The sequence below is a fragment of the Centroberyx gerrardi genome, chromosome 10 (assembly GCF_048128805.1).
Source record: "Centroberyx gerrardi isolate f3 chromosome 10, fCenGer3.hap1.cur.20231027, whole genome shotgun sequence".
In the NCBI taxonomy this organism is placed as follows: Eukaryota; Metazoa; Chordata; class Actinopteri; order Beryciformes; family Berycidae; genus Centroberyx; species Centroberyx gerrardi.
Genome location: NC_136006.1, coordinates 9,148,172 through 9,167,848, shown reverse-complemented (window position 1 = coordinate 9,167,848; position 19,677 = coordinate 9,148,172). Strand labels below are relative to the sequence as shown.

The window sequence follows — 19,677 nt, the reverse complement described above, 5'->3', positions numbered from 1 at the left end:
TTTGCTTGTGAGTGCATGCATTCTTTGTCTGTGTGTGTGTGTGTGTGTGTTGCAGGGGGTGGGGGCATGTGTTTAGATATGCACTATACCTCACCAAAAACCCTAATATTGCTCTCCCTCTCTATCTCTATTCCCTCACCCAGGCCTTCTGTTTGTCCAAAATAAAAGCTATTCCTGGCAGCGCTGGCTCCACATGAGGGCACGTCTGAGGAATGCTCCCAGCATGCTTCACAGCACGTCGTGCACGTCCAAGCGTGGGACTCTGGTGGGGAGTAGTTTCTTCTGTCATCATCGCTGCTGGATGGGACCTCCCCATCACACATCATCACTTACAATAGATGGACTGCCAATTGGCACCATCTTCCTACGCTGGGCTGCTTCATTCCAAATTCAGGGTTTAAACTCCTTCCTTAGTAACTAGTGGGTTACTGCATTTGGATGTAACATGAGTAGCATACAGCACCCTAATTAGTGTTAAGTGTAAATCAGAAGTAGACTATGATTGAACTTGCACACTTCTAGTGTCTTATTTCAGCCGGCTATTTACACTATGACTGCACACATGTACCTTAATCCACACTGTTTTACTACAGACTAGAATCAAAGAAAATTCCATGATTACAGTTGCAACCATCTATTAAATGGATTTTCTTTAATTATATAACTTTTTTTAACAAGGCAAGTCAAGTAAGAACACATTCTTCTTTACAATGTTGGCCTGGCAAGAGGCAAAAAGCCTCTTGATGGGGAATTGGAGAAAAGGGGAATGAATGAATGAATGAATGAATGAAAACAACAGAGAAACCAGATAAGAGAGCTAGTACTTTGCAGAAGGCAACAGAAAACAATAAAAACACCACTAATAGCAATTAAAATATGCATCAAAAACATCTGACAGCACCAGTAGAGAAGTTAGTGTTGTAATCTGGCTGAGAAGCAGCTGCATGCAAACGTCTGAATTTAATTTCATTTAGAATGGAGCATAATCATCTGCTAATAAACTTGTATTTGTTGCAATTATACCTCGTAGCATCCCAGTGGAATGTCTGGATTCAGAAAAGAAACAGTTCATATTTTTCTGCCATTTATTCTCCCATTAAGTTAATTTATGGTCAATGTTGTAATCAGTCTGCACCTGAGCAGGGCAGTAAATCATGTCAGTCTGTCTCTCTCTCTCTATGAGTGAAGGAATTCACCAAACAAGGGGCTTGAGGAGAGCTGATACACACACCTCAGGCCAGAGCACTGCTGCTGATACACACACACACACACACACACACACACCATCATCATGTCATACAGGGCAACTACCATGCATACACACCTGTAAGCTGACACACACACAAACATGCTGTACACACACAGGGAGGAAACGTGAACAAACACAGGCACGCAAGTAGCAACATTTAAATGCTTTACTAATCTATTTCACACATACTGTATTTAAATCTACCAGTTCCATTCTAGTGCATATGATTTGAGTAAAGTTTTCCGACACACCGGCTAGCTGACAGCTGAACACAGGCGCAGCGTATCGTGCAACACCCTCGCTCAGTATAACTCTTCAGGTACACAAAAGCGGCAGATCATGGCAGGTGTTCAGTCTGTATCTACTTCCCATGCTTCCTGTTCTTTCCATGGCCACATTGTCCATCTGGCCCTAGTTTCCCGCTACTGGGAAACACAGCCATCGCTGGCCTTGAAAGCCATTATTGTTTTCCCAATGCAGACCGCTGACTAGCTCTTTCAGATGTGTTTTTTTGTTTTCTTGTGGGGGGGGGTTTCTCCCCTCTCCTTGGTGGTAAAAGGTACGTCAGGGAGTGTTTTACATCTTAGCTCATCACCGTTTATGAGAGCAATCAGCAGCGTTAATGCAGCCAGAGGAGCCTCTGGGGCAACTCATCTTGGCAGAGAGGAGAGAGGAGACAGACGGGAGGAAGATGACCTGGGTTTCTACTTCCTTCAGCCCTTTTTCTTTCTATCACCACTCATCATGGAGCAGGGAGGACAGAGGGATATACAGTATGTACAGTACATGTATACCAGGACTGTCACAGATTAGGCATTTTTCTCCAGCTACGTTTGACTAAACTAAACTGTACCAAAACTACTTAATTAACAAATCTATAAAACGTATTTTCCTCTATACTGTCCGACTGCCCAAGTGTCCTAAGAATTTCCATCAAATAGCCTCTAACATATGGAAAAAAAAAAGCCAGTAAAAATCACCCAAAAAACTCTAAGTTGGTTGACATCCCTAACAAACAATCAGGCTAATCGGCAATGAGGTTGCAGCATTAACATCAACAAACTACAGGTAAAACGAGTAAAGTGGAGTGTATGTTTATGCCATATGGAGGCCAAGTGGTAGTGTGGGATAACTTAAAAATTCCTTGCACTTTGTGTCCAGAGGCTTACATTTCCGAAATCAAAGAGCTCAGGTCAAGACTAGGCCTATAACATAGCCAAGGAAGTTTGGCCCATTGTGCCATATATCTTAAACAGATGTCTTCATGTAGAAAGCATCTAGAAAGCATCTGTAGAGCATAATAACATGTTCTTGTTTGATTACTGGAGCTTTTATGAAAGAAAAACAGAGTTTCACCAAATATTTTGTGTGTGAGCAGAGAGAGGGCACTGGATGTTTGTTTTAGTTTGCCAAGGACCCAAAACCACTTGAACACACAACATGCGGAGAGGAAGAGAGTGAGCAAATCATATCCAAGTCCAACACAGCTTCTAACACCAGAACCAAATAAGGCAACACAGCAAGCTAATGGTTTTTATTGCCCTCGCAAAATCATTGCATGCCCAGGCTACTTCCTGCAATATTCAAAGTTATTTGAAAGGGAAAAAGACTTCGTGATATAGTAGATCCATGGACACAGATTTTGTATAACCTTTTACCGTATTTCCTCTAATAGTGGCCTGTAGTCAATTAAAAGTCGGGTCTCCGATAACGGCCGGGGCCGTGGTCGACACGAACAAATAAAGGCCGGCCTCAAATACAGGCCGGGGGAAAAAACTAGGTCAAAGCCTAGTACATGGCTGGACCGTGTCCGTCTCCTCTCTCCGCCGCTGCCTCTCCGGCCCGCATTGATCCTCCCGATCCAAGCCCCGGACTCCCGCCGAAATCTCGGCCGGATCACCGGGAACACATCGGTGCCCAGGTTCAGTTAGCTTCAGTTAGCTTCAGTTTACATGCAAACAACGGTGGATACTGGTAAACTCCTGGTGCCTGTTTGTAACTGTAGTTTGTAGTAACGTACAAGTCCCACAAGACGGCTCGGCCGGCGGAAGTCTCTGGAGTGTGCCGTCGTCGATTACCGTAATAATCGTAATGCATTGCAGTAACAAAAAAACATCTACCTAACGTACCCCAACAGAAGCAGATCAGAAAACAAGGAGGCTTCGTACTAAAATAGGAGCAAATATACTTATCAAACAGAGGGAATTAGAAATAAAGGCCTGTCTCTAATATAAGCCTGCTTCCAATAAAGGCCTGGTACCCTCTGCAGTTGAGGTAAATAAAGGCCCGGGCCAATATTAGAGGAAATATGGTATTTACCTTTCAAATTTAATCATTTTTCTCTACCTGCCACAGGAACTAGTAGATCCAAACATTCAACAAACATTTGTTCTTCATCTGCAATAGTGGCTGGCAGTCTTGTGAATTTAACTGATGGCAGGTGTTGATTTCCAATCCTGTTTGTATCTATTCAGTAAGGACATCATGGAGTCAGTAAGGACCCCATGATGCCCAGTGGGCAGGAACAGAAAGCCAGCAATTCCTAGAACAAGAACGATGAGAGAAAGAGAGACTTACCAGCTCATAGTTTGTTGCAGGAACACAAGATGAAGACACCTGAAAACAAAAAGGGCATTGATTAGTCATCTTGTTGATTCTTTGCAAACATGAACATGTATATCACATTAAAAAAGCAACTGGCCAATATCAGATTACGGCGTGTCTAATCGTAACTGCATGTTGAAACTGATACTTTCTTTTAGTTATCACAGCATTGAGGTGAGGTTTTGAAAAATACTTAACATCCTGAAGGTGCATCCAACACCTACAAAGTCATATATATAATAATGCTAGCTTCATTTCTAAAATATCAACACCAAGGTATTCCATAACCGCTGCAGATGCAAATATGGTACAACCAAAATGGAAGCAGCATGGTCTTGATTAGACTCAAGACTTGTCTATGATGTAGTATATGATACATTTACTTTAGAAGCAACCATACTAAGCATTCCCACTACAGTAACAAGCGATGTTCAATTCAATGAAGTTCAACCGACAAGCTAATGTGAGCGATACCAATGAAATAGCCTGACTAGCTAACTGTTTATCTCTCCAACTGGGATTCAAATCCTCTACAACATCTTGCTTAACTTGGCTGCAGCACCAGTGTTGGTAAAGTCAGCTGTGTTTGGCGAATGCTGTAGCCTAGAGTCCACTATAACTCATGATCTGTCAAGTGCCCCGGCTAATCCGATTATCACTCCGACAGTGACCACAATCAGTCCCCGAGTTTGGAGCGAAAGCACGAGGACCGGGGCTGATAAACAGGAAGAGTATAATGATAATGGCCTCAAACAGAACATTGAGATGAAGCGTTTTCAGAAAAAGATGAGCGCTTGATGAGGATGAAGAACCAAACAGGATGTCACCGCTGATGTCCCCTTCCTGTGCTGTGTCTCTGCTCTGTCCTTTTCTTCCTGTTTCACCATCATTTTTCAGTAGCCGCTCATGGAAAATCCCCACAAACTCAATTTAGCAGCAGTTAGCTTCGCACACCACCATCTCACATGCGTACTTCCCAGACAAAAGGCAAATCAATCAGGCAAATCAATAGCACAGGATAATTTTATGAATTCAATAAGCTTTTGGCCTGTTTCCATTTTCCTCCATCGTTATTACTGTCCCAGAACTGTATCTGCTGTGTCTGTTTTAGCTGTGAAAGATTAGGCCTAGGGGTTATCTGAACTGTTGACCTCTAAAAGCGCCTTTCTACTCTACTACTGCTCTACTCTACTACTCTCCTTATCCGAGACTAATTGTGTCTCACAGCGCTAACAGAAGGCTTCTGCTTCCTCGGGGTCTGCTTTGTGTTACTGTTGAAGCAAGTGCATTCCTTCTTGTCTGCCCACAAAAATATCATTAAATTCTGGCCCACTTAAAAATGTCTTAACTTTCTCTCTTGAAAATGTCATGTACTTTCGTTAAGTTTGCTTGCAGCTCTACAGAAAGTTACTAGAGCTGAAATTGGCCAAAGAGTAAACAATCATTCTTTGCCGTTATAAGGCCTGAATCCATCTGACTCTACACTTCAAAACAAACATTTCAAGCGTTAGAGAAAGGTAGATGGGCAACAATGAGCAAGTGTCAGATCACAAGCACAGACATATTGTACAAATACATGTATCACAGCCCTGCTCAGGTACATGTTGCAGTTTTAAACTAATACGGTTTATGTTAAACATCACTACAAAACACCATGATTCATTATTTTCGCAACACTTTCCACTGAAACCTCCCACGTTTGTGCAATTCAGCTTCTATGCCTGAACTCAATTTTCAACCTCGGTTCTGGGACTCCGTCCATGTTTTCTGCAAAACAGATACCATGCAGCAGAGTATTACGTATCTCAATCCCAACCAGGTGTTTCAGGCTAGCAAAAACAGAAACGACTGGCATGGTTATCTAAAGGTGAGGCATTATTGGAAGAACAATCAACTGTTGTTCTGTCCTGGACTATCCACCAGTTGCAGATGTTTCTGAATTAAGCTAAAAGCGCCACTGGATGACGGCCACTGCGAGGTGAGGCGTGCTAATTAGATTCACAAGGTTGGAGGATGTGTGAGTCACCTTGGGTCATTTGATTCTTTGTCCCTTTGATGGCCGTTACACCGGCCCTGTCTGGGACGCAGGAATGTTCACTCTAAACAGGAAATAACCATTATCTGATAACAAGTTTCACTTCCAAACCGTAGAAGCAGCTGATACTCTCGATATGAAAAGAGGCCGTCCCCTAAGTTAAGACATGCTGAGATACAGTGGCTGTTACAAATTCCTTAAAACCCTTTGAGACTTGCTTGTGATTTGCTAAATAGCTCTTAAGGCCCATTCACATCTGAAAGATAACTATAAAGATAACTATAACTAGAAAACTAGATTTAAATGGTTTTAAGTAAATAGAATGTCTGTGTTCCCACTACAGTGATAACTTTAAAAACATCCAAAACTATAGCTCTAACTACATTTTTTGTTCGATCTCAGAGCGATTTTTTGGATGCAGAGACGACAATAAAAATGTTCAACCAATCAAATCTAAATTCTAAGAAAGAAGACAGCGGGAGAATTCATTAGCTCACTGCAATGATGCTTAATTTGCTGAGGAACTCCTCACAGATATCGTTGTAGTGTGAATGTGTCGTTATAGTTTATAGTTATCTTTATAATTATCATATTAGATGGGAATGGGCGTTTAAAGGCCAATACACCGAGAACTTTTTGGGCAATGTAGATCGGCAATATTCCCCACAATAAGTGACAAAAGTGCAATCTTGTGCAAGTGCAACCAGCTGTTCCAAAGTGTCTAAAGCAGCAATCCAGAGTTACCCGTCACATTTGCCCAAAACGTTGTCCTGTCTATCAAAGCCCTAAATGCATGATGGCAACCCAGTGGAATGTGTGTCTGTTTTTGAGAATGTCTTCAGGTGTTATGGAGTGTGTCTTGAGTTGACAGGGTACAGTATCTCCATCTGGCTCAAGTCTCCCCCATCACTAGTCACTCTCACCCTCCCATGGGCTCCTCCTCACCACCCACCCTCCCCTCCATATCACTCCACACACAATGACATGGCGTTCTCCACCTCTCAGAGGCCCCCTGCTCCTCCAGACCGCCACCCCCCCTCACCCCACCTCCCCACCCCCTCCTCCGGCCTGGTCAGTGTCACCTGGCCCTGCTTCTGCCCTCTGGTGCATGCTGCTGACAGCTAGTCCACCTGCAGTCAGTAATCATTTAGATCAGTGCTTCTCAACCTTTTTATAGTCATGCCCCCCTTTGGACATTTTGAGATTTTCACACACACACCTCTTCATAATAATAAACTTTTACATTGTAGCTGCAATAAAGCCAGTGCTGTTTGACTGGTCGTGGCCAAAACAACATATTCGTACTTTTTTATAAAATTGGTTCGACTTAATTTTTATCCCCCAATCCGTACGCCTCCTCTAGGGGGCGCACCCCACCTGTAGAGAAATACTGACATAACTAAATAACTTGTGTCCGAACTGTGCCCCAAGTGTATAGCCTTATACTAGACAGACAATGCTAATAGTTTTTTAATGCTAAAATTCCAAATACAATATCATTTAACCCAATCCCAACTGACACCTGAGCAATCCCATGAAACACGACCCGAGCCAGTCAACTGGTTTGAGTCCCATACATACTGGGAAAGTATGGGTGAGAAAAATGAAGGAGAGAGGCTCTCTCCTCCCTCAACAACACCATCAAGTTGCCCTTGAGCAAGGCACTCAAGCCCTTTTTTTTTTTTGGCTCGGTGGCCAAAAAATTGTGTTGAACTAGGCAGCAGCCAGGTGTCAATGTGTGTAAGTGTGAAGCAGAGTGTGAAGCAAGGCGTTAGTGTACAAGAACATATGTGCTCAGTCGACTTTCCCTGGAAGGTGAAAAAACAGTTGGAGGGATCTGCATGTGTCTTTGTGGATCACAGTCAAGTAGCTATTTTAGCTAGGTGCAATGATAAGCAGGGCAATAAGGAACTGTTTTTTTTTTTTAGAGCAAAACATGTCAAGTCTAATGGATTCCAAAGGTCAAATTCATTGAGTTAAAAGTGACAACCATTAATAGAAAGATTTAGCCATCAGATAAATTGCCATTATATGTGACGCACTGTGATGAATGAACAAAAAGCTAGCTATGAAAAGTGCCATTTTGGTGCCATTCTGCCTGCAGGAGAGAGAAAACATGATACAAAGAGCCACTTCAAGAAGAAGTCTGCAACCATCAAAAAGGCTATGGCAATTGAATTGAATGACGTGTAATAAAACGCATTCATTTTATTTGTGCAATACAAATAACATTAATTATACTGCAGAAAACTAGTTGGATCTCATCTTCTATTGAGCTGGCATACAAAACAGGGCCGACATTGACGCCGATAATCTTGTAAATACATGATAACCCGCCCCCGCCGACGCCACAGGAACACAACCCCTGACTTAAAGGTCAGACTGAGCGTAGGTGGCCGTCCCACGGCAGAATAGCTCACATTCTCCATCATGCTAAGTAGTTGCTTCCTAAATTGTTGAAGCTGGAGTGGAACTTTGCACCTTTCCAGTCTGGTAAAGCCGTCAGAGCCAGGAGTTCCCAGAAACCACAGGGAGTGTTTATCCACAGGCAGGGTGCAGGTGAGCACTTAGCGGCGGGCTAGCCACAGGTCAAGGAGTGGGAAACCGCTATGTGAAAAATACTCCTGACATTCATTCCAGAAAAAAAATCTGGAAAGTCTGTATGCAGGGAGGTAATAAGACGCTAATAGATTTTGAATTGGAGGATGTGACTTCCTCCTGCTTCCTGCTGGTTGTGCCTCACACATACTTTTAAAGCAGAAGTTTACTTAAACCAGTACCTGTTGCCTTCCTGTTAATGAAAAATCACATTCCACTCTTCAATCTGAACTTCTCTCCATGGTTGTTGGGAGCCATACTTCATTACAAATCCATTTTACATTTGCGAAACAACACACCTGCCATACCAATTCAAAGAAAGTCAATTTAAAGTGTTAAATATCTACCAGACTAACACTGTTTTTCGCTTCATAACTGAATATGCATTTCATGTAGTAGTAGCAGTAGTCCTAATAGTAGTAATTTATTTTTTTCACAAACAAAGAACAAAAATAGAACACACGCATCCAAAAACCAGGCTGGTGTGCAGGTGCAGCACAGAAGTAAACCTCAGGAAATAGAAAAATACTCTACCTGCAGAAGGCAGTTTCGGGGCCGAAACGTCAATAAAGTAATTAAGTGGGAGCTATATTTTGCAGTGTGCAGACTCTATTTTTCTATTTAAACACAGAACAAAGCCCACTGAAGATGCTGCTCACAGCAACAGAACAGAATACGCCAGTAACATCAGTAACATACAACCGCATGCGCATATGATCCGAATCGAGCATGAAAACAATCCATAAAACTAAATGCAGCGGACGAGACGTAAGCGGGGGCTTCCCACTCACTCTTGAGTTTACATGCAAAGCTATACACAAATCCTTTGTCAGTGCGCCGCGGTGCGTGGGGAGGAGGAGGGCCGGCCACGAGCGTGTGTTGATGCTATCGGGAGTGTTCAAATGAGTGTAATATAATAAAGGGTAATTGTGTTGTTGCATTCCGTACATGCTGATGTTAACAGCATTAAAACAGGCTCCATTTCCCGCAGACAAAAGTCCATGTCAGACGATTCTGGCTTGTGGGACAGCGTTTGCCTCCAGTCAGCTTCCTGCTGTACTGAGACACTCCAGGCACAGTAACGTTACGTAACCGCCGCCAGGTCTCCCAGGTCTGCATATGCTAATGACCGTGCTAATGACGTGAGCAGTAGTGAGCCTTAGACGTCTCGGGATTCATTAATTTGGGTAAACGGCGTACAGTAGAGTCAGATCCCTGCTATGTTCGTGTCTACACTGCAAAAAATCTCCATCTTAACAAGTCATTTAGTCCTAAAATCATAAATTTCTTCAAACAAGTGAAAAAATATGCCAGTGGGGTTAGATAATTTAACTTGTTTCCAATGCAAAACAACTAATTTTGTAGAATTAAGTGTCATTTTCTTATAGTAGTAGATAGATAGTAGTACAGTGATCTTATCTTATCTTATCTGTGATCTTGAGCCTTATTCTGACTTGTTTTACTCATTTCTAGAAAATTCCTGAAACAAGTGAAGCTGCATTGGAAACAAGTGGAGTTTTCTCACCCCATTGGTAGATTTCTTTCTCTTGAAGGTTTAATATGACACTAAATGACTTGTTAAGATGGACGTTTTTTTTTTTTCAGTGTATACATCACCCACCTAATATAGGAAAATCTAATAGCGGAGTGATAGATTCTGGCAGGGAAAAGCCGCATTCCAGCCGCACTCCAAACCATCATAACGTAAGTAATGAATCGATTGCCATGCAGGTTAGTTTATTTCCACCGTGGAAAAGAGCGTGGGGCCGTGCACGCAGCGCCGCTAAAACCTTCCCTGGACTCTGCGCTGGCATATAAACACACGGCTGCCCTGAGTGCTTTTATGTTTATCCAGATCCTTGCATCTGGCACGTCCCAGCAGAACTATTCAGTGTGCAAATTCAATTTGTGAGGCGTAACCAATAACAGAAGGCTTTCTGTGGCCGTGGTGGTGGAGTGTGCCAGAGCGCGGGTCCGCATGGACTTATTGGGATATTATCAAAGCGCAAAGGAATGATGGGAGAGCTTCGGTCCAGGTGCCCACTCAACTCTGTGTGTGTCTGCTTCTCTCTCTCTCTCTCTCTGTCTGTTTTCAATGACTGATTAGATTGGGGATGTCCAAAATTATCTTATCAGATTACAGGGAACGTGTACTGCTGTATGAACACCAATTAGAAACTCGTCCACACTAATGTTGTTTTCTCTCACTTGCAACCAATCTTTCTTTCTCTCTCTCTCTCTCTCTCTCTCTCTCTGTGTGTCTCTGTGAGAGTTATGGCCTCCTGTCTTCTTTTCCTCCGGGGAAAGTTGTGGAAGGTCTCAGATTTATTGAGCAGATTGGACTGTGGGACATCTACACGACTCGAACGCCAGTCTCCAAACACGGCACCTTGTCTCCATGCTGCCGATTTATGTTTCGTAGCATAAGAAATGGCTCAGGAATGGAAGGGCTTGTGTAGGTGTGTGTATTTCTTTCTTTTATGTGTGTGTATCTTTGTTTGTGCAGATCTATGCTTTATATACTGTGTGTGCACCATCTTTATGCCTGTGTGTGTGTGTATACTTTATCAAGATTAAGATTAAGATGGACTTTATCAATCCCCTAGTGGAAATTGGAGCAGCAAAGGATAGGATAAAGATAAAATTGTGATAGATTAAAAGTATTTAAGATTGAAAAAAAGTCTTCATCCATGCTGATACAGAGTTCCTATTGGTGCATACTGTATGTTTGTATGCTTGTATACGAACAAGTTGAACCCCAGCGGGCTCTGACACCCTCCATACATCCCTGCCATGTTTCTTCTCCACAGCCAGGACTCAAGTGGCCTTCTGCCGACCGGAGCGCCTGCTCATTCTCACCCCGTCTTTGTTTGGCAGGACTGACAGCGTGAAGAGGGGAGAAGCTACGGCTTGTTTCTTTTGTTCCAAAGTTACAGCGGGGGTCACGCTCCCTTCCCAGACCCTTTCAGCTGAGAGCCGGCATTTACCAGCACGCTGATTTACACATTTAGCATGGCTCTCACTGTCTGGCACGAGGCCAAGCGGTAGAGGAAGGGGGGGGGGGGGGGGGGGGGGGGGGGGGAGAGAGAGGGCAAGGGAAGAAGGCAGAGATGTGGGATCGGGGCTGGGAGGGGAGGGGGTTAAACAGAGGGCTTTCAGGTGATGTAATGCACCCTTTGGCAGTCTTAGTGAAAGTCCTCAGCTTTTGGGTAACAGTGGATGTGAACAGCTGACTGTTTCTAAACGTACAAGTTAGCAGTCTCAACAGAACTGAATAGACATGGTTAATTTCTGTGCTGTTTTTGACTGGCAATTGATCAACACGTTAACATTAAATCTAGTCGCATTGCTAAATTAGTCTGCTGGCTTTCTAGCTAGCTAACAGTGCCAAAAAACAAGCTACAATTCATAGTAGAGACTATAGGACCAGATGGGCAAAGGGCAAAAAGAAGCGTTTTCACAGGTGCGCACTGCCTCCAAACTATTGCTATTGGTGGAAAACTGGCCTTTCCTGTATTCATTAACCCTACAATTAATAAACCTAGGCTAGCATTGTTTGGTGAAGAGGTTTGCAGGATAACTTGAAGATAGTCCTGCACCATCAAATAATTTATGCTGTAAATTAAGTCAGAATTGGTACAGTTGTCAGAACTGATTGAAAATTCATTTTTAGAGCATTAGATTGCATTTTGATGAAGAATAAAGAGTTATAAAAAGTTTTTCTTATTATGTTGTACACACAGAAAAGGGAAAAGAGAAACTGAAAGCTGATCCCATCGGTTTCCATTTTGTGTCTCAGTGACACTGTTCGTATCACCTGGAGACATTTTCCAAAGAGATATCATCGGGCATTCGCTCACTCGCAGCATGTTAGGAACCAGTGTAAAGACAAACACAGAGAGAAACAGAAAGAGACAGAAACACAACAGGAAGACAGACAGAGAGAGAGGAGAGAGAGAGACAGGGAGAGTGAAGGAGAGACAGACAGAGAGAGAGAAGAGACTGTTTCGTAGTCGATTTAAAATAAAGAGTTGCAGGCCAAGCAAGAGGAAATTCTCCTAAACCACATGGGAGACTTAATGTAGGTGCAAATCAGGGCGATTAGTGAAAGTTAATTCTGCCCTGAAACAACGGGACCGACTGCCAGGATAGAAACTAGTCAGTCCCAAGTCAGACAGCTGGAGACAAGAGCCTTTACTGGCAGGAATTGCACTGGTATATACAAGATGATATATGCCTTACACTGCACCACATAATATGATATTGTGGTTATTACTGTTATTGTGATTATTATGCACAGTATAATACATTGTAGAGTAGAATGCAGGGTTTACCACAGTCTAAACCATAATAATATATCACTTTGATATTTTGAGGCATACTATGCTCTTGAGAAAAGATGAAAAAATGAAATGGGATGTACTTTCACGTGATACTTTCACCTCTTCTCTTTTAATTCAGCTTTTGCGCGCACCCTTTCCACAACAACTGCTATCATTCCAGTCTGTATTGACTTCACATGAGGAGTGTCTCAGTCTTGGAAGAGTTCTTGTCACGGGGAAACTGGACAAGCTGAGGCGAGCCTGAGCTAACAGACAACCATGCTGGCATTTAGCACACTGAGACAGGATGAGTTATAACCCAGCCAAAAGCCCCTTGGAGGGAAGGATATTCCAGACGTACGTTAAGATACAAGGATCCAACAGGCAACCGCCACACTAACTCACCTTCACGCCTACACACTTTGCTGTGTTTAGTGAGAGACGGATGGGCAGGTTTGGGTTTCGCATTTAATCCCGCTAAAGTCTCTCCCCTGTCTCTCTCTCTCCCTCTCCCGCTCTTTATCTCTCTCTCTCTTTCTCAACTCCATTTTGCACGCAGTTGTTTCTCCTCATGCTTGCATCAACAGTGGGGGTATGAGAAATGCCGGTTGCACACAGATTTCTCATGTTAAAATAGTTCTCTCTCTCTGACCCAGTTTGTTTTGCACACAGTCATTCTGGATTTTTGATGCGAGAGATATATTAGAGAGTGAGACATAACTGAATCTACTGGGATAATATTGATCCATAGACAGAAATGCATGCCAGCCGCATAACCTGACTCCAGTAAGCATTAATTACTGCTGCACTGTGTTTCCAGAGCAAATATTAATAATAAATCCAGGTGGGCAGAATCAACACCGCCATCAGTAGGTAATGGACAAGCTGACAGTTGTGTGGGAACGTTTGTGAACAGAAATGGTTGCACAATACCGAAAAGCTATCGTCAGTATTGTTATGATTTGCAGTATTTACACAGCACTTAAGCAACTTAAGTCTAATAGGTCTTCTATTCTTTTAACTGAGTTACACTGGATTAATGTAGAATTATCCATGTGGATGACAGAGAACACAACAATTTATAGCAAAGGAAAAGTGTGCTGTTGTGAACCTTCAGCAACTTTCAGCACACAGTAAGCTGGTGAAAATGAAGCACACATTATCTACAGTTGCTAAGAGCATGTTTCCTAGGGGGGGAAAAAGTCAAATATCAAATATCTGGGGCTGCAATGCAACACTGCAAACACAGAGAGTGACACATGGTACCAGAACACCGTCCACTGCACCCCAAAATGAGGAATTGACAAATGTAGTGCTGTATACACACACACTGCTCAGGGCCAGACAAACAGCTCTCTCTGTCTTTTAGCACTCTAGCCCGTGAGCCTCAGCTGTGTGGAGAGCGATTCGGGAACCTGGCACCGGACTTTCCTGTCTTTATGTTCGAGACCGAGCCCCCTTCCCCATCAATCAGGCATGGAAAGCAAACAACAACACGAGGGCTTTCTGGCAAATCCGAGGAAACAGGTCTGCTTTCTATAAACATTCCTGAGAGAGACGTGAGAGGCTGATAAGAAAAAAAAAAAAAAAGAAAAATTCTCCACCCTACCCTCCGACCGCTGGCGCACGCACACGGGAGGCATATTTCACATAGTGTTCGCATGAATGCTCTGTCATATGCAAATTGTGGTTTAAATTTATGTTTTAAATGTATTTAATTGAATGTGAATCAAACCCAACCCTGTTTTATACCATTACCAAAAACCATGGACATTTTTTCGCATCACTTTCCCATGAAAATTAAATTCTTACTCTGTCTGAAAGTTGTCATTTGTTACCCGAAAGCATTTCCCTTTCCAACGTCTTCCTAATGCAGTTGAGCCCTTTGGAACTTAGCCAGGAACTGATCTTGGAAATCAGCCACAAATCTGAAAAGAAGCTGTACGCAGTGACGTAATGTGCGACCACAGAAGTTCAAACGGCCGCCATCTTGTCAAAGACCATTAGGTTCACAGCAAGGAAATAAAGGCTCAAACTCAAACTTTGGGTAAGAAGGCACAGACCAACTGGTGTGGTCTTGAGATGTGACCGCCATCAATGACAGATGTCATAGAAACAACAGATCCTAATCCAGTATGAAAAAGCTATCAGACTCAACATCATGAACCCTACAACATGATTCAGATCTTCACTCACATGCAACTACTTCCCTAATGGGACGTCCTGGTAGCTCAGTGGGCTAAGATGCATACCATGTAGCTGCAATATCCTGGGTTTAGTCTGAATTTGAATAGTTTGTCTGGGCCTAATTCTGCCTCTCCACCAATGTATCTTGGCATGGTATGAATTTCACCCTATGCATCTGAGGGCATCAGGGCAACCAAAATTGAATAAATCTCTAGATCTGCCAGTTAAATATTTCGGAGCCCTCCACATGGCCCAAACATAACAAAACCTCAGCTGAGATTCATTGGAGGAGCCACATTCAATAAGCCTCATAAAGCTTTGAAGCAAAATAGGCCTGTGTTTGTGAGATGGTGGCCTGCAAGGGTCAAATAAGGCCTTCTGCTCCGTACCTCTACTGCAGCGATGAAATGTGGTAAGGAGACAAACAATATGCGGCCATCGGTTATGACAGCTCTGACAACGGGTAAGGCTGCCATCTTGGTGTCGTCACGGCAAGCGGGGAACATTGTCACTAGATGTAAAAGCCCTCGTCAAACTAACAGGCTGCGTCAAAGCCTGGGAAAGTGAACAGAGGAGTGGATGTATGGGAGGACTTTTTTTTTCCTCCTTATTTCTCAATCCCTTGCTGTTCAAGAAAGGGCCATTATACCAGGCAGGCCCCGCAAGCTTGATTGCATGGGGCCGTTTAAAAAAATTAGCCATCATTAAATGTTTCGGTATAATGTTTCCCTTTTAAGGGGTATTATGAGGAGTTCCTCCATTTAAGGGGTATTAGACTCTAAGGGTCTGCGGATAGCTTTCGTCTGAGGGTGCTGGCACCAGTTACTGCTAGTTGCCAAATGGAGAGATGCAGAGATTGTGGGTCATACTGTGCAAAACTTGTGAAACAAGTAAACGCATTTGGAGTTATGAGCCTTTGCTGATTGAGAACCAAAAGAATGGGAATCATTACACTCAAACAACTCTCTAGCCAAAAAGCTAGCTACCAAAAAAACATGTAAACGGCAAACCTGACTTGAAGCGTAATTATGGTCAGGTTGGAACACCAGTTTGAGCTGTAGCACAAAATTACAGCAAACAATAAAAGTGAAAACGCTGTGTGTTACATTGTCTGCAGCTAATTGACTGGTGAGTGAGTGAGTGGGCATGTTTCGGTCCAAGCTGGTGGGCTTTCTCATGTCTTAACTGCAGTAAGTTATTATAACCTCTGAAAAGGGTGAATTCTAAAGGGCCCACTGTTCATTTTTACCGCAACATTACGCTCCGGATATGTTCCCTCATACACTCTGTAAATGGCTTCCTTTGGGCCTATGACAGCAGTTTCTCCACTCTAGGTGCCAGATGACCTGCAAAGTAACTACTGTGTGTGAAACGTTATGTGATACCCTTCAAACGTGTGGGGCTTTTACTGTGCCCTCGTAAGATGCTATTCATTATGCTAAAAGCCCCACTGTAAGGCATTACGCTTGGGCATAGCTATAGATTATCTATGCTGCTAATGTATTGCGGATTCACTAGATGTGCCAGCATTGAGCTCAGAGGACAGAGGGTAGAAATAAATTACTGTGCGCAAATTTCAGTTATGCAGAGTATTCTATTATTTATTCTGATTGGGGATATCCAACATTCCAACTACATCTGTATTAGAGGGAATATGTATTATTCTATGTATTGATTTAGGATTTGTTATGTGATACATTGACTGAACATTAAGTATAAAATCCTCTCCCTGGCCTATAACGCATAGTTTATCTTTATGCCCTTGAATCAACTGGCCAGTGCCAAGTTCTCTCAGTTGAAACCAACCTCTCTCTCTCTCTCTCTCTCTCTCTCTCTCTCTCTCTCTCTCTCTCTCTCTCTCTCTCTCTCTCTCTCTCTCTGTCTCTCTCTCTCTCTCATTGTAACTGATCAATTACTGTAAGTACAAAACACAAAGGACGTAAAACTTACACACACACACACACACACACACACACACACACACACACCACACAGGACAGTGCTACTACTATTACTACCATCACTCCCATGATGGAAGTATGTTGATGTACTCTATGCATGTGGGGAATGTAAGTGGAGAAGAGAAGAGAAGAGAAGAGAAGAGAAGAGAAGAGAAGAGAAGAGAAGAGAAGAGAAGAGAAGAGAAGAGAAGAGAAGAGAGCAGACAGAGCAGAACAGATGACCCCTTTCAAAAAGAACAGATCGATACAGCGGATAAAAAAGCTGCGAGTACAGGGAAATAAAGAACAACCAAGTTTGGCTTAGATACTCATCTGGCTATGCCTCTGGTGGTTTATGCGGTGATGTGAATTGACACAAGCCTTCAAGTCCCATAAGAGGAGTTTTTAAGGCAAGCATTTATCAAACTCTCCAAATCTCGATGTCAAAAGACTCATCTGTAGCACTGGAGTGGAATTCTTTGAGTTGTAATTGAACAAAAATGCTCTTTTATAATGATAACTGGTAATGCAAGAGGCTGAACTATGTCTATAAAGACTGAAACACACACACACACACACATACACAAATATGCAGCGGCATACACACACACACACACACACACACACACACACCAAGGAGGGCTTACATCAGCAGAGGAGCATGAGAATTCACGCTGGTGGCTTTTTATGGTCTGCGGACCACTGCCTTATCCCCTCCCACACAGAAACACACACAGACACACACACAGTCACTCAACACACACCCTCCCAAACTGCCCATCCCTGCCCATGTGCCCGTCCTGGCTGTGTGGCTGTGGTTAGGCATCTATCATGAGTTGCCCGGGGGTGAGGGGAGGGAGGGGGGCGGTGAACTGGAGCGCTGCTTCCCCCGGCAGATAGTAATGATGAAAAATGTCTCCTCTGAAACCCACTCCGGCACGGGCGCGCTGCCAGCTGGATGTGCGGCATTCCCACACAAACAGCAGTCATGGGTAATGCCGCTGTCCGGGCGAGACGGTGCCGGATTGGTTTACGTTTGCGTTGGCCACCGCTTCCAAGGAATTTGGGGATACGCTGAAGCAAACGGGGAGGGGTTTTGTCACAGATCGTACAAGTTAGGACAATACAAACTTGCCGTCACACACGTCAGTTATATAATGTAAATATGCTTTGATATGCTCAAAAACATGTATAGCATTTGAGGCTTCATAGGCTTTTTTTAACAACACAACAGGACATTCCTTCGACTTACATTCATTATTTAATTCCTAACCCAAACTTTAACCACCGTACCACTAAATGCCGAATCTGAACCAAACCATTTCCTAACTCTGACACTTAACTTCAAACCCAGGGGCCTCTTGCCAAAAGTGAGGACCAAAAAATTGTCCTTATTCTGGGTGATTTGGCTCGGTGGCCTGGTGTTTTAGAGAGACCGCGAAGAGAACTAGAAGGTCAAAGGTTTGATTCCCGCAACAGCCAACGTGTCCATTCCTGTCAAATTGTCCTTGAGCAAGACACTCGATCCCTACCTGCTGTACCTGCTTCTGCCCCTTTGTTCTGACCCCTCTGATAAAATGAGTACATTCAAGCATATATTAGAGGGATATTTTAAGAAACAAATATAATTTAACCCTAATTTCACAGTGTATAATATGCCGACTGAGAGCTCCAAGTACCTGTAAGAATTCGGACACCCACACACACTCCAGTTGGCAGTGAAAATCACACTTGTCAGCATTACCTCAGGGATGTACATACAGTAAGGCATACAGTGCTAGCTTGCCAGCTTGTTGATGAATCTGCTCTATGTTTTCGAACTATGCCCTCGCTCTTTTTCTCCCCAATTTGAGGCAAATTGGAGGCAATTGCATCTACTCTACTAAGTGCCAGAAATTCCCAAACTGCTGTCGGGTTTCTCACGCTTGGGGCTATGCTTGGTGCAACGAGGCCTGCAAGGTCCCGTTGTGAAACACTGAGGTTGGGGTCACGGCTGCAGACACACAAACACTGCAATCACACACGTACAAAGCACACAAGCGGACTAGCGCACACACACACTCTTTTCTCTGTCTCACGCAAACCACACACACACACACTCAACCTTGGGTAAATAAGCGCACGTACAATTATTTGCTATCTCAAGCACAATGTAAAGAAAACAGCTATAGTTGAATGCTTTCTGTGGCAATTCTATTGCTAATAACATTTTCAAAACACAATGTTCTTATGTGATTATAATGCAAGAATAGTGCATAAACGCTTATAATACAAACGCTTTGCACTTCAACTAAAGCGCTACCAACGTTACAGATGAAGTGACAAAGCTGTCCAAACAGCTCATGACAGATGATAGTTGAACCTTCTACCCCAAACACTTGTTGTCACTCGCTTTCTCAGCCTGCTTTGACTTCAGAAAGGTGAAGCCAGGTTAGAACATGAGCTACAGCGCAGACATCCAGACACACAGGCATGTGCACGGAAACACACGTACACACACTTTTATGTAAAGCGCCCTCGAGGGATATCACCTATTGTTCATCGCACATTCAAGTCACACTTAGGATCGGTTTTGTATGTCTTGTAAGAGAAGAGAAGAGAAGAGAAGAGAAGAGAAGACAAGAGAAAATACGACACGCGCCACCACTGTCATTCCAGCCACTGCCTTGGGCCACGGACCACAAAACATGGTCAGCTGAGAAGACCACACACACACACACACAGACGCACACACACTACAAT

At 43.3% G+C, this 19,677-nt stretch overlaps 1 protein-coding gene across 4 annotated transcripts in view; it reads right to left on the bottom strand.

Annotated features, from left to right (window-relative positions):
• Positions 1 to 19,677, bottom strand: part of tns1b (tensin 1b) — a 110,897-nt gene that overhangs the window by 77,803 nt on the left and 13,417 nt on the right. For all 4 annotated transcript variants that reach the window (XR_013505121.1, XM_078285889.1, XM_078285887.1 and 1 more), the window contains exon 2: positions 3,827 to 3,865. Coding sequence is in view for 2 of the 4 variants with exons in the window: in XM_078285887.1 (XP_078142013.1) it covers positions 3,827 to 3,865 (39 nt within the window). In the remaining 2 variants the exon portion in view is untranslated. The remainder of the gene's footprint in view (positions 1 to 3,826; positions 3,866 to 19,677) is intronic.